General features: G+C 35.1%; 1 protein-coding gene across 2 annotated transcripts in view; it reads right to left on the bottom strand.

The window, feature by feature from the left end:
- Positions 1-24,200, bottom strand: part of VPS54 (VPS54 subunit of GARP complex) — a 114,950-nt gene that overhangs the window by 29,177 nt on the left and 61,573 nt on the right. For both annotated transcript variants that reach the window (XM_066267231.1, XM_066267232.1), the window contains 5 exons: positions 20,756-20,882; positions 19,158-19,265; positions 14,635-14,690; positions 12,819-12,915; positions 5,582-5,922 (listed from right to left, as the gene is read on the bottom strand). In XM_066267231.1, coding sequence (XP_066123328.1) covers positions 5,582-5,922; positions 12,819-12,915; positions 14,635-14,690; positions 19,158-19,265; positions 20,756-20,882 — 729 coding nt within the window. The remainder of the gene's footprint in view (positions 1-5,581; positions 5,923-12,818; positions 12,916-14,634; positions 14,691-19,157; positions 19,266-20,755; positions 20,883-24,200) is intronic.

Raw genomic sequence — 24,200 nt, forward strand, 5'->3', positions numbered from 1 at the left:
TTTGCATATCTGATGATTAGTAGTGACACTGAGCATCTTTTCATATGTCTATTGGCCATCTAAATGTCCTCTTTGGAGAACTGTCTGTTCTGATCCCTTGCCCATTTTTTAATTACATTGTTTTGTCTTCTCAGTGTTAAGCTGTGTAAGTTCTTTATATATTTTGGAAATTAACCCCTTATCAGATGTATCATTGGCAAATGTTTTCACCCATTCACTGAACTGCCTTTTTATTTTGTTGATGGTTTCTTTTGCTGTGCAAAAGCTTTTTATCTTGATGTAGTCCCATTTGTTTATTTTGTCCTTTGTTTCCCTTGCCCAAGGAAATATATCAGCAGAAATATTGCTATGAGAGATGTCTGAGATTTTACTGTCTATGTTTTCTTCTAGGATTTTTATGATTTTGCACCTTACATGTAAGACTTTTATCCATTTTGAGTTTATTCTTGTGTAAGGTGTAAGTTGGTGGTCTAGTTTTTTTTTTTTGCATGTACATGCCAAATTTTCCCAACATTATATATTGAAGAGACTGTCATTATTCCATTGTAAGTTCTTGCTTCCTTTGTGAAATATTAATTGACCATAAAGGTGTGGTTTTATTTCTGGGTTCTCTGTTCTGTTCCATTGATTTGTATACCTTTTCTTATACCAGCAGCAGGCTGTTTGGATTACAATGGCTTTGTAGTATAGGTTGATATCATGTAATGTGATAACTCCAACTTCATTCTTTTTTTCTAGAGTTTCAATTTTGCAAGATGAAATTATTCTAGAGACAGGCTGCACAATATGATTATACTTAGCATTACTAAATTGTACACTTGTAAATGGTTAAGATGGTAAATTTTATGTGATTTCTTTTCTTACAATTAAAAAAATTTTTTTTAATCCTACAAAATTTTCCAATCCTTTCCATTATATTTTCTTTCCAATTTCCTGCCTGGGAAATTATTTACTCTTTTGTATCTGAATTGCAATAAACTTACAAAATTACAGATCATTTTGACAATGTAAGAAAATAAGAAAAATCTATGACTAACAAAGATAAAATGTTACACACAATTTTCGCATGTGCAGTATCCATGTATCTATGGATGCTGTATCCATGCAAAAACATTTGATAGAGGAATAGCCAGAACCCTTGTAATACAAAAGTAATTAAGGTCACATGTATAAATATACACTATTAATCCATTGCCCCTGTGGGCCGGATAGTTCCCAGTCATTATGTACAGTCTATGGAACACAGAAGGAACCATCTGCAGAACCTATGTTATCATGCTGTGGAAATATGTAATTGAGGAAAGTCAGAGAAGTTTCAAAGTATAAAGTCAGCCACAATGGAGGTGGCAGGGGAAGGATATAAAGTATGAGACTGCACCCGATTTAAAGAAATCTCAAACAGTATGTCAGGCTGCTTGCTATCTTTCAGTATCTCATCTCTCTTCTGCCACAGTAATAGTTTTGGCTGAAGACTTTATTTCTCAAGCCTCCCTTACAGTTATAGTTACGCAAATATTCTGGCCACTACTAAGGGCAAATACTGAATTGAGCTCTTAAAAAGAGAAAAAGGATATAATGTAAGCAAATCTATGTACAGGCAAGAAAGAACAAATCTGAAATCTAAATAAATTTGCAGCAAAGAACAATCAAGGCAATCTCTTAATAAAAGAAATCACTCGCCCTGGCCGGTTGGCTCAGCGGTAGAGCATCGGCCTAGCGTGCGGAGGACCCGGGTTCGATTCCCGGCCAGGGCACACAGGAGAAGCGCCCATTTGCTTCTCCACCCCTCCGCCGCGCTTTCCTCTCTGTCTCTCTCTTCCCCTCCCGCAGCCGAGGCTCCATTGGAGCAAAGATGGCCCGGGCGCTGGGGATGGCTCTGTGGCCTCTGCCCCAGGCGCTAGAGTGGCTCTGGTCGCAACATGGCGACACCCAGGATGGGCAGAGCATCGCCCCCTGGTGGGCAGAGCGTCGCCCCTGGTGGGCGTGCCGGGTGGATCCCGGTCGGGCGCATGCGGGAGTCTGTCTGACTGTCTCTCCCTGTTTCCAGCTTCAGAAAAATGGAAAAAAAAAAAAATAATAAAAAAAAATAAAAATAAAAAAAATAAAAGAAATCACTCTACCAGATATTTAGACTAATTAAAAAGCTCTAGTAACTAACACAATTTTACTTAATGTTACTGGTGCAAAACCAGACAGAGAGACAAAATAGAATCTAGAGCCTGACCGGCAGTGGCACAGTGAATAGAGAGTCAGACTGGGACATGGAGAATCCAGGTTTGAAACTCTGAGATCGCTGGCTTGAGCGCTGGCTCACCAGCATGAGCGTGGGGTTGCTGGCTTGAGCGTGGGATCACAGACATGACTCCATGGTCACTGGCTCAAGCCCAAAGGTCACTAGCTTGAGCAAGGGGTCACTCGCTCTGCAGTAGCCACCCCCCATCAAGGCACATTTGAGGAAGCAATCAATGAACAACTAAGGTGCCAAAGGGCTTGAATTGATGCTTCTCATCTCTCTCTCTTTGAGTCTGTCTGTCCCTATCTGTCCCTCTTTGACTCTGTCAAAAAAAAAAAGTCTAGAAACAAATTCACACATACACAAATATTTGATTTAAGGCAAGAGTGGCACTATGAAGCAGTTAGATAAGCATCTCAATAAGTGGCTCGAGGTCAGAAAGATATCCATACTATACACAAACATCAATTCCAGATGAACTGCCTATCTACATGTGAAAGGGAAGCAACAAAGCTTTTAGAGGATAACATAAGGAAATATCATCAAGGCCTGAGGGCAGGGCAAGATTTCTTAAATAGGACACAAAAATAGCACAAACCATAAAGGAAAAGAATCACAGAACCAAGACCCCAATAAGAAAATAAAAAGTCAACTTATAGAATAGGAGATATTTTCAATATGCACAACTGCCAAAGGGCTTGTGTTGAGATCACATAGAAATCTCTCATAAATCAATAAGAAATAAAAGACAAACCAAGAGAATAGTGAGCAAAGGACCTGAACAGGCACTCCATAGAAGAGGCTATCCAAATAGCTAATGAACATATGGAAAGTGCTCTCTTACCAATCCTCAAAGAGATAAAAATAAAAATAAATGACTGCAACACCTGAGACATACTCATCAGAACGGATACCATACAGAAGATTGACAGTATCAAGAGTGAATGAAGCCTGACCAGGCAGTGGGGCAGTGGATAGAGCATCGGACTGGACGCAAAGGACTCATGTTCAAAACCCCAAAGTCCCTGGCTTGAGCGTGGGATCATAGACATAACCTCATGGTCACTGGCTTGACAAGGGGTCCCTTGCTCTGCTATAGCCCCTCGGTCAGGGCACATATGATAAAGCAATCAATGAACAACTAAGGTGCTGCACCAAAAAATTGTTGCTTCTCAGCACTCTCCCTTCCTGTCTATCTGTCCATGTCTGTTCCTCTCCCTGTCTCTGTCACATCAAAAAAAAAAAAAAAAAGAATGAAGATATTGTGCAAAACCATCTGATAGGAACTCTTCCACACTGCTGATAGGATTGTAAGTGATTACAATCACTTTGGGAAAGTTGCATTAGCTAAATTGGCCATTCACATAACTTTATTCATTCCTAGGCATATAGTCCACAGAAATACTTATAACATGTACACTAAAAACATCTACAAGTATGTTCACAATAATCAAAATGGAAATAATTGAAATTGCACCAATAGAAATAAATATATCATAGTATAGTCAGAAAGTGGAATCCTCATACACAAATAAAAAATAAACTATTGCTACATGTAGGAACTTAGAAAAATGATATCACAAATATAATGTTGAATGAATGCAATTACAGATAAAAGAACATGGTTCCATTTCTATAAAGTTTAAAAACTGGAAAAAACAATAAAGATCTAGGAATTGGTGGGATGAGGTCATAGAGGCAAGAAGGGTTTCTAGAGAGTTGATAATGTTCTACTTCTTAACCTGGGTGGTGATTACATCAGTGTATTAACTTTATGGTATTTAATTGAGTCAAACACTTATAACTGATGCACTGTCCAAATGTGCATTATACTCTAGTTAAAAAGCTAAAACAGCCTGACCTGTGGTGGCACAGAGGATAGAGTGTTGACATGGAGCACTAAGGTCACTGGTTGGAAACCCTAGACTTGCTGGATCAAAGAACATATGACAAAAAAAAGAGAGAAAGAAAAAAAAGAACGTATGACAAGCAACAGATGAACAACTAAAGTGAAGCAACTATGAGTTGATACTTCTCATTTTCGTCACCCTCTCCTCTCTCTGTAAAGTCAATAAAAAAAGTTTTTTTAATTAGTTCAAAAAATATTTAAAGCTAAAACAGAAAAAGTAAGGAGAGCACTAACCTTTTATTGGCTTTCTTTTGTTTTCATCCTTTCTATAGAGATCACAAACAACTGGTGAATTTTGAATGGGGTTTGTGGGTTAGATAATAATAATGCATCAATGTTTCCTTAATTTTAATGAGTAAACTGTGCTTATTTAAGGGAATATTATTGTATTTAGGAAATATACACTGAGGTATTTGGGGATAATGAGACATCAAATCTGCAACCTACTGTCAAATGATTCAGAAAAAATATTAACATGAGAGACAAAGAAGGAAAAAGAGGGAGAGGGACAGAGAAAAAAGGAAGGGTGAAAGAAATAGTGCAATGTGGTAAACTTAAAACAACTGGGTAAAGGATATATGAGATATATGAGAGTGTTCTGCACTATTCCAGCAACTTTTCTGTAAATTTGAAATTATTTCAAAATAAGAAGTTTTAAAAAAAGTAATGTTAAAAAAATAAAGACAGCCTGACCAGGCGGTGACTCAGTGGATAGAGTGTCGGATTGGGATGCGGAGGACCCAGGTTCGAGACCCCAAGGTCGCCAGCTTGAGCGCGGGCTCATCTGGTTTCAGCAAAGCTCACCAGCTTGGACCCAAGGTCGCTGGCTCGAGTAAGGGGGTTAACTCGGTCTGCTGAAGGCCCGCGGTCAAGGCACATATGAGAAAGCAATCAATGAACAACTAAGGTGTCACAACACGCAATGAAAAACTAATGATTGATGGATGCTTCTAATCTCTCCGTTCCTGTCTGTCTGTCCCTGTCTATCCCCTTCTCTCTCTCTGTCTCTATAAGAAAAAAAAAAAAAGACAGTATGATCCAGTTGGAAATTCATATCTTTAAAAAATCAAAAATTGTAAATTAAACAGATCTTCACTATATACTAATTACAAAGGTAACATAGTAAAAGAGAAAAATACGCAAAGTAATATTTACCTGAGTTTCAGGACAAGTTTTACCACTAGTGACCTTAAGTAAGTCCTCTAAACTATTTGAAATAAGAGCATTTAATTAAATGGTTCCTTTCTAGCCTTAAAACTCTGAAATTCTTACTTCAAAGCTTACCTCCTCACTACCTTCTATACATTTTCAAAAAGATATGCTTTATAAAATTAATTATTATTACATGATTTTCCAATAAATTGAATAATCAGTTTTATTGAAACCATTAATAACATGACTCAAAATCTTGTTAAACTGGCAGCAGTTACCATACTCACATAATGTCCACACCTGCTGGAGTAGCAGATGATGATGTCTGCTCTTTGCTGGATGAAGAATCAGTGGTACATTCTGGTTCAGACACCGAATCACTGCTGTAGGGCTCGCTATTTGGAGATGCATTTCTCTGAGAGGTAGTATCAATTGCTATAGGTGTTAATTCACTCTCACTGAATGCATCACTTATAAATATGCCTTCATGGATTAAATAAGCCACCTCTGTGTCCAGTGAATTATCTTTTGCAGCACTCTTCTGTTGTGACATCTCCTCCAATTCTCTAGTTCTTTGGTTTTTGTCAAGAACTGAGAGAACAACACTGTGAATGATATTTAATGTTACCTACAAGAAAATAGGATACGTTTTTAAAGGATTTAAAATAACTTGCAACTAAAGTTCCCAAAAGTGAATTTTGTGTATGTACTTTTGAACATCTTATAAATAAGTCAAAGTCATGCATGTAAGAATTTCTACCAATCTTCTATTACACTGTATAGGTGACTTGTGAAAAAGAATTCATCTGACTTGAGCGAAGGCTCACCAGCTTAAGTGCAAGGTTGTCAGTTTGAGCGTGATATCACAGGTATGATCCCATGATCACTGGCTTGAAGCCCAAGGTCACTGGCTTGGCTTGAGTCCCTCTCCCCCGTGAAGGCACATGTGAGAAGCAATCAATGAACAACTAAAGTAACGAATTATGAGTTGATGCTTCTTATCTCTCTCCTTTCCTGTCTCTCTCCGTTGTGCTTAAGGAAAAAAAAAAAAAGTAATTTTATGTAAATTAGGTCTTTATTAACTATTAGGAAATAAGGGGCTACTTGCCTACTTTAATATTCATGGTTGCATTCTCATAATTTGTTGCCCCTTTCTCAAAGCTTTTGATTTCTTAATGTTTATTTTATTGATTTCAGAGAGAGAGGAAGAAAGAGAGAGAGACAGAAACAGGAACATCAATCTGTTCGATCCCCTAACTGGGCAACCTCTCTGCCAGGATGATGCTCTAACTGAGCTATCTATCTGTCCAGGGTTCAAAAATCTTGATTTCTTTTTCAAGATCTACATGGTTCCAGGGAAGCAGACTCCAACTTCAGGTCTTCAAAGACAAGATAAGGGCCTAAGCTAGTGCAGTCAGAACATGGAACCACCATGGCTTAGCTTAAAGCTAAATAAAATACAGAAGACAAACTGAGAGAAATGCAGAGAAGCAAAACCAGGGCTAGATAACACTACCAACTTTTCTATTGAACACCTAAAGGCTGACTTACCTCTGGATATTTTTCTATTATGTAAACTCTGCTATATAATCCCTTTAATTGTCTAAGACACTCTGGTTTGTGTTTTCCTGTGATCTGGAACTAAAAGCACTCTAAAAGATACAATAGCCCACATAGTATACAGCAGAGATTCTGTGCCTTCAAGGGCTACAGTACCAAAGTATTATGGATAGTTCATTTTTTTCTCTCTATTGATCAATAACTTCTCTGTTGTCAAAAACTTGCTCCTTGCTACACTCGAACGTTGATGTTTTTAATCCCCACTACTGTCTTCATCTTTGGCATGCTTATTTCCCCATCTTCGCTTTGCCTTTCTTTGTCCTTATGCTCCCATCTTGCTGATTTTCTTTCTTAACTTTTTCTTTTAGCAAAAAGACTATGATGGTGGATATGGTTTTTCCCTTCCCAGCTATATATAAAATCCAGTCTAATCTATGGGGTATAGACAACAAACAACATATTTTTTTTAAGTTCAAAATACAATTAACAGTGAAGAGAATAAAGTCAGAGGTCTCACAGTTGAAGGTCTGATTTCAAAACTTACTGAAAAATAGTGTTATCAGAACAGTGCAGTACTGGCATAAATACAGACTTATAAACCAATGGGATAGAACAGAGAATCCAGAAATAAATTCTCACATATGTAATCAAATGATTTTTAGACAAGGGTCCCAAGATTGTTCAATGAGGAAAAGACAGTCTTCTACAAATGGTGTTTAAGAAAAAATAATAAATAGTACTTAGAAAACTGAATACCACAGGCCAAAAAACAAAGGAGGACTCTTTTCTTATACTATATACAAAAATTAACTCAAAATAGATTAAAAAAAAAAAGGATCTAAAATAAGACCTGAAATAATGAACTCCTAGAAGAAAACATGGGGGAAAGCTTCAAAACATTGATTTTGGCAATGCTGTCTTAGATATGACACCAAACGCGCAGGCAACAAAAGAAAAAATAGCCCTGGCCAGTTGGCTCAGCGGTAGAGAGTCAGCCTGGCGTGCGGGGGACCCGGGTTCGATTCCCGGCCAGGGCACATAGGAGAAGCGCCCATTTGCTTCTCCACCCCCCACCCCCTCCTTCCTCTCTGTCTCTCCCCCTCCCGCAGCCAAGGCTCCATTGGAGCAAAGATGGCCCGGGCACTGGGGATGGCTCCTTGGCCTCTGCCCCAGGCGCTAGAGTGGCTCTGGTCGCGGCAGAGCGACGCCCCGGAGGGGCAGAGCATCGCCCCCTGGTGGGCAGAGCGTTGCCCCTGGTGGGCGTGCCGGGTGGATCCCGGTCGGGCGCATGCGGGAGTCTGTCTGACTGTCTCTCCCCATTTCCAGCTTCAGAAAAATACAAAAAAAAAAAAAAGAAAAAAAGAAAAAAATAAAGTCACCTACATCAAAATTAAAAACTTCTGTGCACCAAGGGCATAATCAAAATAGAGAAAAAGTAACCCACTGAATGGGAGAAAATATTTGCAAATTATATATCTGATAAAGGGTTAATAGCCAGAATATAAAGAACTCCTACAATTCAAAAACAAAAAAACCCCACCTGATTAAAAAATAGGCAAAGAAAAAAATGAGCAAAGATATACAAAAATGGCCAATAAGCATATAAAATGATCAATATCACTAATCATTATATAAATGAAAATCAAACCCAAATGAGGTACAACTCTTACACCTATTACTCTGGCTACCAACAAAAAAAAGAATAATGTACATTGGTGAGAATGTGGAGAAACTAGAACCCTTGTGCACTATTGGTGGGAATATAAAACTTTGCAGTTATTATGAAAAACAGTATGAAATTTCCTCAAAAAATTAGAAAATTATGATATGATCCAACAATTCCAATTCTGAATATATACCCAAAAGAACTGAAAGCAGCTACAAGATATTTGCACTCTCATGTTCATAGAAGCATTAATCACAATAGCAAAAGGTAGAAGCAACTCAAGTGTCTACTGTCGGAAAAATGAATGAACAAAATGTGGTATATACATATTATTATAATATTATTCAGCCTTATAAAGGAATGAAATTCTGACTGACACATGCCACAAAATGAATGAACCTTGAGGACATTAAACTAAATGAAATAAATGAATCCCAAAAGGACAAATATGGTATAATTACACTTATATGATGTACCTAGAGTCGGGGGTTCCCCAAGTCCATTTATCCGGCCCCCGCCGCACTTCCAGAAGCAACACCTCTTTCATTGGTGGTCAGTGAGAGGAGCATAGTTCCCATTGAAATACTGGTCAGTTTGTTGATTCAAATTTACTTGTTCTTTATTTTAAATATTATATTTGTTCCCGTTTTGTTTTTTTACTTTAAAATAAGATATGTGCAGTGTGCATAGGGATTTGTTCAGTTTTTTTTATAGTCCGCCCCTCCAACGGTCTGAGGGACAGTGAACTGGCCCCCTGTGTAAAAAGTTTGAGGGCCCCTGACCTAGAGTAATCAAACTCACAGAGGTAGAAAGTAAATGGTGGTTGCCAGGAGATGGAGGAAGGAGGGAAAGGGAAGTTACTGTTTTAATAGATACAGAGTTTCAGTTTTTTGAGATGAAAAGAGTTCTGTAGATAGATGGTGGCGGTAGTAGCACAACAATGTGAATGCCACTAAACTGTACAATTAAAAATGGTTAAAATGATGAATTTTATGTGAGGAGTATTTTACCAACAAAAAATTTCAAAAAATAGAATTAACAATACAAATTCTTAGGTCATTAATAATCACTTAAATATAAAATTTTCAAGCCCCCAAGTTTTACATTTCTTTCTTTATTTACACTAAGAATATGATTGAAATATTCTGGCTAATTAAGCTTTAATTTATATTTTTAAGTATAATTTACTTCATACTGAAGTGAAGTATAGAATATCCTATGTCTTTGAGAAATAAATATAAGAATATAGGCTTATAAATTAATAACCCTAATAAATTAGTTTCAAAAAGTTTATCCCTGTAACATGGTAAACACTATTAAAAACCAAACAATCTTTTCTGATTATAAAAGTAATACCTCTTTGTAGAAAATTCAGGGAAAACAGAAAAAAATGAAAAACAAATTTAAATTACAAATAACCCTACCACTCAAAGATAACCATAAAAAAGACAAGCTGTCTCTTTGTTCCATGAAAATAAAAAGATAAAAAATCTTTTTAACATAGCTGAGATTATATTATATAAGTAGGCCAAATGTTGCCTTTTCATTTAATGTTATAATGTAGGCATTTTCTTCAATAATTAAAAATCCTTGGCTGTATGATATCCATGGTAATGAATATACCAGGCATAACTTATTTTACCATTCCTCTATTATTAGACATCTAGGTTCTTTCTGATCTGTAATTATTTTAAAACTCTATTAAAAATGAACAGCTTATAATGAACATTATTTTTCAATAAAATCATACCCTTATAGAATCACAAACTTTTATCAGAGAAAAAGTACACTATTTAAAGGTTACATGTCATCTTCAAAGATGTTTTACAGAAGTATTAGTGTAAGTGGCCTAAATGTGAAAATGAGAAATTAACAACCATGACAAACCATTGTTCCCGCACTGAACATACATCAAAAATAGTTCCCTTGCCTTGCAGGAACAGTGGATGCCTAAAACTATGAATAGTACTGAACCCTATATATGTGTTTTCCTATACATACATATATACCTATGATTACATTTAATTTATAAATTAGACACAGTAAGAGGTTAATAACAATAATAAAATAAAACAATTATAACAATATACTGTGGTAAAAAGCTATGTGAACGTAATGACTTGTTTTAGGGTATCCCTTGCTGAAGTCTTAGTATAGGCTCAGTGCTTTCTGGGGCAACACACTACCATTGATTGAACACATTTTCTGTGCATGCTTTCCACCCACAAAATTAATGACTTTTTCATCTTAGCAAGGCACTTATCATGAATTGTCACCAGAACTTCTGCAATTTTAAGTATAACACCAAAACTAGCACACTTTTCCTTCTTCATAATTTCACTGACAGAAGATTCATTCTTACCATAGATTTCAGTAACCTCAGCATCCATTTCTTTTCCCTTTTGTGAGAATTTTCACCTTTTCACCTAAAGGAACCACTTTATTGAGGTGGTTACCAAAGAAAGGGGACTGGGGGAACTGTGGAGGGTAAAAGGGACCAAATATACAGTAACAGAAGGTGGTTTGATTTTGGGTGATGAGCCCATATAATGTGCCATGGAAATGTATACTTGAAACCTGTGTGTTCCTATGGACCAATGTCACCCCATTAAATTTAATTTATAAATTAAAAAATATTAGGAGCAAATGATCTAATAAAAACTTTCATATCAAGAAAAAGAAATGGAGACCAAAAATAGATTCAGGTTGTCTAGGGTAGAGGTTGGTGGGAAACAAGGAGTGAGTGCTAATGGATACAGGGTTTCTTTATAGAGTGATGAAATATTCTAAAATTTATTGTGGTGAAGGCTGTTTAACTCAGGACTATACTAAAAATAATTTAATTTCACTTTAAATGGATGAACTGTATCACAAAGCTGTTTAAAAAAATAAAAGAAGCACTTTACGGGGTTTTTTGGCATTACCAAATTGCCAGCATCACTATTTCCCTGCTCTGGAGCCATTATTAAGTGAAATAAGGGTTACTTGAACACAAGCCCTGCAATACTACTGTTGATCTGATAACCAAGATGGCTACTAAGTGACCAACAGGTAGGCAGCACATACACCATGGATCTGCTGAACAAGTAATGATTCCTGTCTGGGACGAATGGAGCAGGACAGCACGAGATTTCATCATTGTACTCAGAATGGTGAACAATTTAAAACTTATGAATTGTAAACTGAACTGTTTATTTTTAGAATTTTTTATTTAATATTTTCAGACTGTGGCTGCCTATGGGTAACTGAAACCGTGGAAAGCCAAACTATGAATAAGGGAGCAATACTTTAATAACTTGCCTTAGGTTAACTGATACCTTAAAGAACCCAAAAGTGAAAGTTACTTAAAAAATTACTGGCAAAAGTTGGCCAATTCTTTGCAAGATGGGAGGAGTTCTATATACCCAAACATGCAGTAATATAAGTGTGTGTGATGACATCATGGAGGGAATACAAGAAAAAGTGAAAATATGACCTAGTTATTGAGCAATCCATAGATACAGGTTTGCTATCTCTCACTATCAATAGGTGGGATCAATATTTTGGTAGGAGTCTAAATTAAGTATAAGTGAATCAGTTTATAAAACCTTTCCCTCTCTGGAGAACTTATGCATGTGATTTAGCATTACTCAAATGTCAATGACACCAAATATTCAAAGAATATCAAATTTCACAAGTAGTTTATTATACTCAGTCATTCTTAATGACTCTTTTAATAAAACACAATTCCAACCAATATGTATTAGAGTCTGTGACATCTTTTCTTCTGGAAAAACGCTGTGTGGTATGTGTTTTTTTCCTTATATTGAGTGGCCTAAAAGTAAGTGGTTTGACTAAGGAGACAAAGTAGTTAAATGTAATTCATGATCCTTGATTAGATCCCAGATTGAAAAATAAAATTAAAACCTGCAATAAATAGCATTAGTAAAGTAATTTAAATAAGATATATGCGAAAAAATACTGTGAATATCAACACTAAACTTCTAGAAAAATTAAGTGGTTTGGGACAGATTTTTGAATGTTTCACAATATTGGACCTCTAGGTAATCTAGAGAGACTCAAGCATCAGAAAATCATGATACAAGATAATATTATATAACATTTAATGCCAAGTAAGCATATTTTTAATATAAAATAAATCATCTGAAACACTTTAAATCTTATTTAAAACCAAGCCTCTTAGAAAAATTATGAAAACAAATTGTATTTTATTCTATTTTGATTTCTACATATATTTATAAATCTAGAAAGTTAATTTTAGAGATATTCTGGACAAACTAATGATCACAAAAGCTTACCTTAACTCTCTGTAGGAAAACTGTAAACTTAGAGAAAATATCCTTTAGCAGAGCAAACCACTGAGGAAAATTTAACATTCTCATCTGATCTGCAAGTCTAGAAAATAAAATCCAAACCAAAACAATGATTGTTTTTGGGCCAAATGATATAAAATAAACTTACAAATTAAAGGAAACTACACTAAATACTATATAGTAACAGAATTTTGCAATTTCATCTAAATACCTAACTAATATAAAATTGAGGTGAAATCAATTACCACACTCCTCATTTAAATATCTCTAAGACTAGTCTTATTAAGCATACTGACTTATGAATCTTACATAATAATTCCATGTGAACATGATTCATGACCACTGGATGAAAAGCCATAGAGAAATAAACCAATTTTGATTTAAGGTAGAGAAGATATATTCTGAAACAAATAAAAATAGGAATGTAACATCTCCCTTAATAAACTTAATAACCTACTTTTTAAGTTACAAACTAAAAAGAACTTTTCCACATTTGGCACGGTGGCTATGAGCATGAGCTCTTGGGCCACACACTGCTTTAGTTCAAGTTCCAGCCCTGCCATTTATAGTTGTATGACACTAGACAAGAGATTCTAATTTTCTCACCTTAACATGAGGAAAGTCACAGAACTTACCTTATATGGTTGCTATAAATTTTAACTGAGTTAAAAAGAAGTACATAGAAAAATTCATGATGCATAAAAAAGTGCTCTAGGTATTAGGCAATATTATATTAGTATACATATGTATGTAATATATACCAGATGTAATATATACTATACTAATTATTATATATTATATCAGTATAATATATATAATTGTATGACAAATATTTTTATAGCTGACATCAATCAGTCACTTCAAGATTAAAAAATTAATGCAAAATAGTTCCTTAAAAATATTTCATAGTACTACAATGACTTATTACTCTAAACTTTAAACGAATACTGCTGTAGCTAAGAGTTTATTTTCCAAAGACACTCTTATACTTGAGATGCAGGAAATTCTCTATTTAAGAAAATTCCCTAGGGGAAAAAAAGTTAAAAATAACTGACTCTCCATGTCTATAGGGCTTTTATCAGACTCCCAATAACTTAAATTTTTTCAACTACTGTACTAGTGATTTCTGCATTATAAGGATTGTTTCAACTAATTCTGAAACTGAGTTTTCACTAGGTAATAAATAGTATGGAAATTAAAACTCCACATCCTTATTCTAAGAGTCTTACTTAGAGAAGTTTTACCGCTGTTCACATTGTTATTCATATGTTAGGCCAGTTAATAAAATTTATGTATCTATATGAATGAGAAATTCACAGTCATAAAATGTTTGTAACTATTCTCAAAATAAAAGAATAGGGATTTCAAAGGTGAAAACAAACAGTTATAGACATGGGCAATTCAAAATCATGTACTCAAACTTCTCAAAGCCAATTAGAAGCTGGGTTTTAATTACTTGGCCAAATAATTTAAATTTAACAATGCTATTCCTCTGAAATGATTTATTTCCCCCTTCCACATCTACATTGTATCCTTTCTATTCTCTCTCTGCCCTGGGAGGATGACCTGCTGGGCTTGGTACTGACAAAAGAATTGAAGGAAGAAAGGTGGTCATAGCTTCATCTCCCCTCCCTGAGGGGTTGCCTCTAAATGACTGCCTTCTTCCAGTGAAGATCACTCAACTACTGCATGTCTTTTTTGTTTAAATCACTACATGTCTTTCTTTCTCCTTCTGAACTCTTCCCTTGTTCGTGTCATCTTTTCTCTGACTAATAAACCCCAACCTAATATTTATACTTACTTCATAACAGCATCTGTGTTGATTTCTTCTATTTGTGAAACTTTATTAATCACACACTGCAAAATTTAAGAAAAACTGTGATTTATGTGAATTCTAAGTACCACATCCTCAATTGTATATTTAAAAGGGCCTCAATGGGCTAAAATGTAAAATAAAAATTTCACATATTATTTTGAAAATATAAATACATCTAAAATTAAAATAAAGAGTCTCAATGACACTGATTATCGTTTTACCAGACTTCTCTTCTTACTTATACATACCTCAAGGTGTTTAAAAAACTTCAGCATTACCCTAACCTTATTAAATAATTATTCCAAAGTACCCTGAACTGTATTAATTAAAATCCCTTATTTAAAACTGTTCAAAACATAAAAGAATACAGAACTATAATCCTTACAAACAAGATATAAGCCCAATATTAAAATTCTAAAAAAAACCATGACAAATTTCTTTATATTTACTGAAGTCATTTATTAATTCTATTAAGTTTTTGGTGAATTCTTTAGGGTTTTCTATATATAGCATCATGTCATCATCTGCAAATAGTTATAGTTTTATTTCTTTCTAATGTGAATGCCTTTTATTTCTTTTTCTTGTCTGATTGCTATGGCTAGGTCTTCCAGTACTATGTTGCATAATAGTGGTGAGAGTGGGCATCCTTGTCTTGTTTCTGATCTTAGAGGAAAAGCTTTCAGCTTTTCACCAAGTATGATGTTAGCTGTGGTTTTTCATATACAGCCTTTATCAAGTTGAGGTAAGCTCCTTCTATACCTATTTTGTTGAGAATTTTTATCATAATGTTTAATTTGGTCAAATGCTTTCTCTTTATCTATTGAGATAATCATAGGATTTTTATCCTTGGTTTTATTGATGTGATGAAGCATGTTGTTTTTTGGATATTGAACCACCCTTGTACAAAATTTTTTGAAAGGCAAAAAATTCAAAAATGAAGAAGATATCAAACAAGCACTGGTTCAATTTTTCGCATTAAAAGATAAAACATTTTTCAAAAATGGGATATACAAATTGCCCTCATGCTGGCAAGAAATCATTAATAATAATGGCAATTATATTATTTAATAAAGTTTATGACGGTAAGAAAAATTTGTATTTTGTTTTATTCCAAAAACGGACAGAACTTTCCGGTAGACCTTATATATAATCCTCTTAATATATTATCGAATTCAGTTTGCTAGTATTTTATTGACAATTTTGTTAATCGAGAATATCAATAGAGGAATGGCTAAAAAAAGATGTGGTATACATACACAGAGTGGAATTTTATGCAGCAATTAAAAAGAATGAAATCTTGCCATTTTTAAGAACATGGATGCATCTAGAGGCATTACATTAAGTGAAAAAAGTCAGGCAAAGAATGACAAATACCGTATAGTTTCACTTATGTGTGGAATCTAAACAAAACGAACAACTAGACTCATAGAAACAGAGATCAAAGGAATGATTACCAGAAGAGGGTGAGGAGATGGGTGAAAAGGGGAAGAGGAATACAGTCAATAATGTTGTGATAAGTTTACACGGGGACAAATGAACACTATAATTAGGGGTGATCACACTGTAAGGTAAAAAATGTTGAATCATTAGATTGTACACTTGAAACTAATATAACCAATATAATATTGTATAACACAACAGCTAGATTCAATTAAAACTTTTGGTAATTCCAAAAGAGAGTTATTTTGGAAGTTATGTTTCCTTACAATATATGCAATAGTTTAAAGTTTAAAAATAAAAATGCTTAGACTTCAGGAGAGGTCTGGGAATTAAAACAGCAGTTTAAAAAAACACTTGTTTAAAAGTATAATATACATACAGAAAATTGTACAAATTGTGTCTATAGTTCAATAATTTTTCACAAAATGGAGTACACCAGTATAACCAGAACTCAGACCACGAAATTGAACATTGCTAATAAGTCACTCCCCTGCTCTCCTCCTAGTAACTACTTCCTCCCAAAAGTCACTACTATCCTGATTTCTAATGTAACAGATTAACTTTGTGGTGTTTGAAATTCACATAAGTGGAATCATATGCAGTGTATATTCCTTTGTATCTGCTTTCCTTGGCTTAGCATTATGTATGTGATACTCATCCACACTGTCACTCTTTTTGGTTTATAACAGAGATTTTGAACCTTTATAATCTCGTGGCACATGTAACTAATAACTAAAATTCTGCGGCACATCAAAAAATGTTTTTTGCTGATTTGACAAAAAAAATAAGCATAATTTTGATTCATTCACACAGGACGGCTATTGTTGTATTGGCTGTTGTCATGTTTTTATTTGACAATCTATGGGAGAAGAAAAGAGGTCAGTGCTCCTGACTAAATAGTCAAGTATTGCATATTTTAAAATTTGTGTGGCACATCAGTGTGCCACAGCATTCCAACTGAAAATCACTGGTGTTTTCAATTACATAAATATACCACAATTCTATTTATCTTTTCTACTGATGATAGTATTTTTTTTTTCCTGTTCTTTTAATACAAATAGTGCTGCCATAAAATTCTTGTGCTGTCTTCGATGAACTTATGTATACTTTCTGTAAGGTAAATATTTTGGAGTAGAACTGCTAAGTCATAAGTGTGTGTTTAGCACTAGTAGATATTGCCAACAATTTTTTGAAAGTGGTTTTAATAATTTTAAAATAGTGTTTCAGTCAGTGTTTGAAAGAGCTGTGAAAGATGGATGGTCATTGTGGCTCTGGCTGGTGGTTCAGTGGATAGAGTGCCAACCCAGAGTATAGATATCCAGCATATGGATGTCCTGGGTTCAATTCCTGGAGAAGCAACCATCTACTTCTCTCTCCCTCTCTCTCTGCCCCTTCTCTCTCTTTTCTCCTCCCATAGCCAGTGGCTTGACTGATTCAAGTGTGGCCCCCAGTGCTGAGAATAGCTCCATTGGTTTGAAAGCATCAGTCTCCGGCACTAAAAATAGCTCAATACTTGAGCATCAGTCCCAGATAGGGTTACCAGGCAGATCTCAGAAGGGGTGCACATGAAAGTCTGTCTCTCTATCTCCCCTCCTCTCACTTGGGAAAAGAAAAAGAAAAGAAAAAAAAGAAAAAGAAAAAGAAAGAGAAAATCTGGAGGTTAAAGAATAAGGTTTATCTGAGTAAAAAAAGTCAAAACAAAGACCAGAGAAAATAAAAAAAAAAACACGAATTTCAGTTTACAATTATGATTTCTTAGAGATCAGGGTAAGATAAAATGAATATTTAACTAATGCTGGTAAGTGTATACATTGATAATTTTTATTTATATTAAAAAATTTTTTAATTTATTGATTTCAGTGAGATAGGAAAGGAGAGAGGGAGAGAGAGAGAGAGAGAGAGAGAGAGAGACAGAATATAGAGCTATTCCTGTATGTGCCCTGACTGGGGATCAAATCAGCACCCTCTGCTCTTCGGAATGATGCTCTAACCCAGTGGTCCCCAACCCCTGGACCACGGACCAGTACTAGTCTGCAGAAAAAGAATAACTAACTTACATTATTTCCATCTTATTTATATTTGTCTGAACGATGTTTTATTTTTTTAAAATGACCAGATTCCTTCTGTTACATCTGTCTAAGACTCACTCTTGACGCTTGTCTCAGTCACGTGATACATTTATCCGTCCCACCCTAAAGGCTGGTCCATGAAAATATTTTCTGACATTAAACCAGTCCGTGGCCCAAAAAAGGTTGGGGACCACTGCTCTAACCAACCAAGCTATACAGCCAGGGCAACATTGGTAATTTTTAACAGTTTAAAACTTGGTTACTCTCTGACCAATAATTCTACTTTTATAAATCAGTTATAAGGAAACAGTTTCATAAAAAATCAAACAAAACTTGATATCGCAAACATCTGTCACAATGTTCCTGATAGTACTAAACTGAAAACAACCTAATATGCAGCATAAGGAGGTTAAGTAGGTTTAACTAATATAATGTTGATGGAATTTTATACAAACACTAAAATGATGTTTCTGAAGGTTTCCATAATGAGAATATGCTTATGTTTCTAACTGAAATACATGTACAAATCAAAATAATATATACAGTATGATAGCAACAATGAAAAATATCAGTAACAATTTATACTTAGAAACATTCTTAAAAGAATCTTTTGGCTGATAGGGCTATTTTTTTCTTCTACTTTTCTACATTTTCCATTTTTAAATAAATGATAAAATATTACTATTCTACTACATATATTATTTCTAGAATCATGTAAAAATAAACTTTACAAAAGAATCTAGACCAGTGGTCGGCAAACCGTGGCTCGCGAGCCACATGCAGCTCAATCAGATTGAGGACATTTTTAGCAAAGGCCAGCTTAGGAGTACCCTAATTAAGTTAATAACAATGTACCTACCTATATAGTTAAAGTTTAAAAAATTTGGCTCTCAAAAGAAATTTCAATCGTTGTACTGTTGATATTTGGCTCTGCTGACTAATGAGTTTCACAACCACTGCTCTAGACCAAAATATATCAAATAAAAAACGTATAAATACCTGTTTAATGATATTCTTTGCCGTAATAATCATTTCTTCACTATAAATTTCTAAAAAATTAAGTTTTCTTTGTTTTAAAAGTCCAAATACGAGAGATACTAGTCTTTCCTATCAAAATAAAAAGAGAGTATATAACTTTACACTTTAAGTACCATATAATCTCACAGGTGGAAATATTAAACATCAGGGTTTTATTGTTTGATGCTCAGATCTTTATCCTGCATATGGAATTTTTGAGAAGCCTAAATAAAGACCCCTTCCCTGGCAACCTTGTCATCAGATTTTTGGAGTCAGTGTTCTAAAACAGGTAAATCCTATTCCACAACAGTGGATCAAATGAAGGTGGTTTGGGGACAAAATAATACAAGAGTACATTTTGGCCTAGTTTCAAGTGGCTAGAGTATTCTTCTCAAACCCTGATGTCCAATAAATACTCCATAATCTATGTGCTATTTTTTTTTAAATTTTTATCATTTTAGAGAGAAGAGACAGAGAGAGAGAAGGGGGGAGCAGAAAGCATCAACTCCCATATGTGCCTTGACCAGGTATGCCCAGGGTTTCAAACCAGCAACCTCAGCGTTCCAGGCCGACACTTGACCCACTGCACCACCACAGGTCAGGCTGAGCTGTGTGCTTTTTAATTAGTGCTCTAGAAGCTTGAAATGGTGACCTGGACTATCTGTGGGGAATTAACTACTAAGAGGTACAAATATCTTTTAACTACTTAGGCTGCTATCAGGGTTTCTTGTTCTCTACTAATTCTTTGCAGTAATCAGCATTGAGAAGTTATCAGATAAGTAAAGCCTGGAGATAAAAGCCTTGTATATGTGTATGCATAAGACATGTTCATAATAGGTGCTCACTGAATGTGAATAACTGGTGAATGACTAACGAGTTATCATATAACAATGGTTACTTTTTAAAGACATACTCCAGACCTGACCAGGTGGTGGCGCAGTGGATAGAGCGTTGGACTGGGATATGGAGGACCCAGGTTCAAGACCCCGAGGTTGCCAGCTTGAGCGCGAGCTCATCTGGTTTGAGCAAAGCTCACCAGCTTGGACCCAAGGTCACTGGCTTGAGTAAGGGGTTACTCGGTCTGCTGAAGGCCCACGGTCAAGGCACATATGAGAAAGCAATAAATGAACAACTAATGTGTCGCAACGAAAAAATGATGATTGATGCTTCTCATCTCTCTCCATTCCTGACTGTCTGTCCCTATCTATCCCTCTCTGACTCTGTCTCTGTAAAAAAATAAAATAAATAAATAAAGACATACTCCAGTATAGGCATATACGTGGATACATGTTAACTGTCCTAAATCTGTATTTTGTATTTGGTTTGTAGCTATATAAAAAAACCCATTTTAACTCCAATTTCTAATTAAGCTATAAAATTATTTTATCCTCTAATTACACAGGAAAATGAACAATTATAGTACTTGCTAAATTCACATAGTGAAGAACTTCATAGGTCTAAGAGAGCTTGAAATTTAATGTACTTTTTTTTACTCTGAGAAGTATGTGGTCTAAACTAAGGATGTTAGAATTAACACTAAACAATGACATCAATTTCATTTCACAGTTCAAAATACACACCTCTTCTAAAATTTGACAGTCATCTTCCAGTGATCTATTTAAGTCACTGTGAGAATAAGTAGAAAATTCTGCAATCATCATTTTATCTATCAGTTTTTCTAATTCACAAAGCTGTGATCCCAAATGCCTACAAAGGAAGAAGAAAATAATACACATAGTCATTAAAAATCCAAAATCACTCCAAGATTAAGGGAACTAGAAGGCAAAACTTTTCTGACAGTACTTGTACAATAATGTTATTTTAGTAAAATGGAGTTAACAAAAATAGTTGCAATAGTTTCATATCACCTCCCAAATTCTATTTCTCTCTTTAATTTCCAGTTAAATGTACTGTAGGAAATCTGGTTCTAGAAATTTCATGACTCGTTTCTTTTCTACTTTTACAGATATTCAAATATTCTAAGTCCTTCCTTCATTAACCATTTACTAAATATCAATGCCAGTAGCTTCCAAGCCTAATTCAACAAGTACAAATACCTACTATGTGCCAGGTCCTTCTCTAGATGCATACAAATATCTGAAGGACTATATGGACAAACTGACTCAATTCAATCTATATCATTACCAGTTTGAGTTACTGTGCAATATCCCTCAGGTCATTAAATTGAAAGTCATTACAACACAAGTCTAAAAATACAGTAATAATAAGCTATCATCTACGCTTTTTATCTTAAAATTTTTTCTTTCACTCTACCTCTAATATTTACAGGTCCTAGCTAGGATTAAAGTGAGAAGGACTCTAATCTGGGCAGAGTTGTGGGGATGGTAAAGGTAAGTATTACGAAAGGGATTTAGAACCTTTCAAAAAAGCATACACTGCCCAAATAGTAAGAATGGTCCCATGTAGTCCCTGCTCTGCAGGGCACTAAGGATTAGTAATTTCCGATACAAAAGAATGTTGTGACACAATCTAATAGCTTTATAAAAACAATGAATTGAGGAAACCTAGGTTAATCTAGCTGCTCCAAAGAATTCCAAAAATTAAGTGAAATAGACCAGTGGGAAATCAGTTTTATGTCCCAGAATAAAAAATAAAAAAAAGTTTTTTCAAATTCTATCATTGGGGGAAATTTTAAAACATTCATATAATTTATAGAGAAAACAAAGTTGGCCATGAGTTTGTAACTCACAGGTGATATCCAATTTATTCAACTTCATACAACTTTCTTAATATAATTTACTCTACTTTTGAATATGTTTGAGTTTTCAGTAAGTTGTTTTTAAAAGTAGTATCAGGCCAGGACATAAATCTACCCATAATTTTACTATTGCGTGGTTCTCAAATTTTATGAAAATCAGATTCCTTCTTAAGGCACACTGTAAGTTACACTGAGGTATGTGTCACCTTTAGGTATGAATGAATAGTCTTCAACAAAGAAATATTGTGAAAAGTCAATCTGACTGTATCTACTGACGTTTGAGCACCAAAATAATAATACTGTAATTTCAGCAATTTATATGTAAAGTTCTATTTAACACCACATACTGTCTTAAATAACTGAGTATCTTTATTTTTATGCATTCCTAACTACTTTTAAAGTCTGATAAATATATTAAAAAAGAATAGATATGAATTTCAATACTAACATCAAAGTCTTATATAATCACAGGTATATAATATATACACAAACATTTGTCTAAACCAGTGGTTCTCAACCTGTGGGTCACGACCCCAGCGGGGGTCGAACGACCAAAACACAGGGGTCGCCTAAAGCCATCAGAAATACACATTTTATTTAAAAATGTATTGTATAATAAATATGTATTTTCCGATGGCTTTAGGCGACTCCTGTGTTTTGGTCATTCGACCCCCGCTGCGGTCGCGACCCACAGGTTGAGAACCGCTGGTCTAAACAAATCCTTGGACAAAACTTTCAGGATTAAAATGTTCTATAAGATTCATGTATTTATCCTGGCTCTGTTTTCTATATTCTTGACTACTTTGACAATAGATGTAATAATAACGGCCTGCATGTTATGATTAACCTTATCAGAAAATTTAATAGACAAATCTGTTAACAGTCCATTTTAAAAGTATGTATTCTAGGCCCTGGCCGGTTGGCTCAGCGGTGGAGCGTCGGTCTGGCGTGTGGGGGACCCGGGTTCGATTCCCAGCCAGGGCACATAGGAGAGGCGCCCATTTGCTTCTCCACCCCCCCCTTCCTCTCTGTCTCTCTCTTCCCCTCCCGCAGCCGAGGCTCCATTGGAGCAAGGATGGCCCGGGCGCTGGGATGGCTCCTTGGCCTCTGCCCCGGGCGCTGGAGTGGCTCTGGTCGCAACAGAGCGACGCCCCGGAGGGGCAGAGCATCGCCCCCTGGTGGGCAGAGCGTCGCCCCTGGTGGGCGTGCCGGGTGGATCCCGGTCGGGCACATGCGGGAGTCTGTCTGACTGTCTCTCCCAGTTTCCAGCTTCAGAAAAATACAAAAAAAGAAAAAAAAATTATGTATTCTAATAATCTCATATAGTAATATACTAAATATAGTAATATACTAAAATAATAGCCAAAATATCACTTTCTGAAGGACTTAAGTTCTTATATGCTAAATAAATCGGAACCACTCAAATACTTTGACATGCCTCAATTTGTACATTAATTCAGATCTCCTAAGCTGTATGTTCACCACACTGACTTTTGTGATGCTTTTATCAAAAAAACATAAATCAATAAACTCTACTGTAACACTAGTTTCATCAAACAGCAGAAAATCTGGTTTTTGGCTTCACCCCTGAGCATACAATGTAGATGCTTTCTTATTACAGTTATAATGTTCTGAAGATCTAAACTGTAGATTGCATCAAGATAAAAGACTTTGTTTTATACCTTTGATACTACCAATAATAAAAATCTCTGAAATGAAATCTGATGTGACCTCAGATCAATGAAAGCACAGTAAAGTGGAATATATAATTAAGTGAATGTTTTCCACCTTTTCTTTTTATTTAAAAAAAAAAGGCTCACGACTAGAAAACAACTAGTTTCATTAATTTTAACCTAAAATCAATTCCCATAGTAGGTTCTGGCTTGGCAAATTTATAACTCAATTGCCCAGTTCTATATCTATCACACTATATAATTAGCACTGATGTTTCCATGTGATCTATCTGATGTTCTAGAAATCCTCAATCAAATATATTAAAAAGAATACATAGCTTTTGGGTCAGATGAAACCTGGGTTGAATCTTGACTCTACTGTTTTATAACTTGCTGTATGATTTGGAGCAAATTATCTAAGACTACCTATGCCTCAGTTTCCTTCCCTATTAAATTGAGATAAGATTATCGATCTCATAGAAGTTTTATTTTTATAGTGGCTGGGGTGGGGGACAGAATCAAATAATATATGCAATATATACTAGTATAGTATTTAATACAGAGTAGCAAAGAATTTAAAAATGTTCTTGGGTTTTATAGTGGTGGTAATAATAGAGTAATGGTGGTAATAAG

The sequence above is a fragment of the Saccopteryx bilineata genome, chromosome 3 (genome assembly GCF_036850765.1).
Source record: "Saccopteryx bilineata isolate mSacBil1 chromosome 3, mSacBil1_pri_phased_curated, whole genome shotgun sequence".
Classification (NCBI taxonomy): Eukaryota; Metazoa; Chordata; class Mammalia; order Chiroptera; family Emballonuridae; genus Saccopteryx; species Saccopteryx bilineata.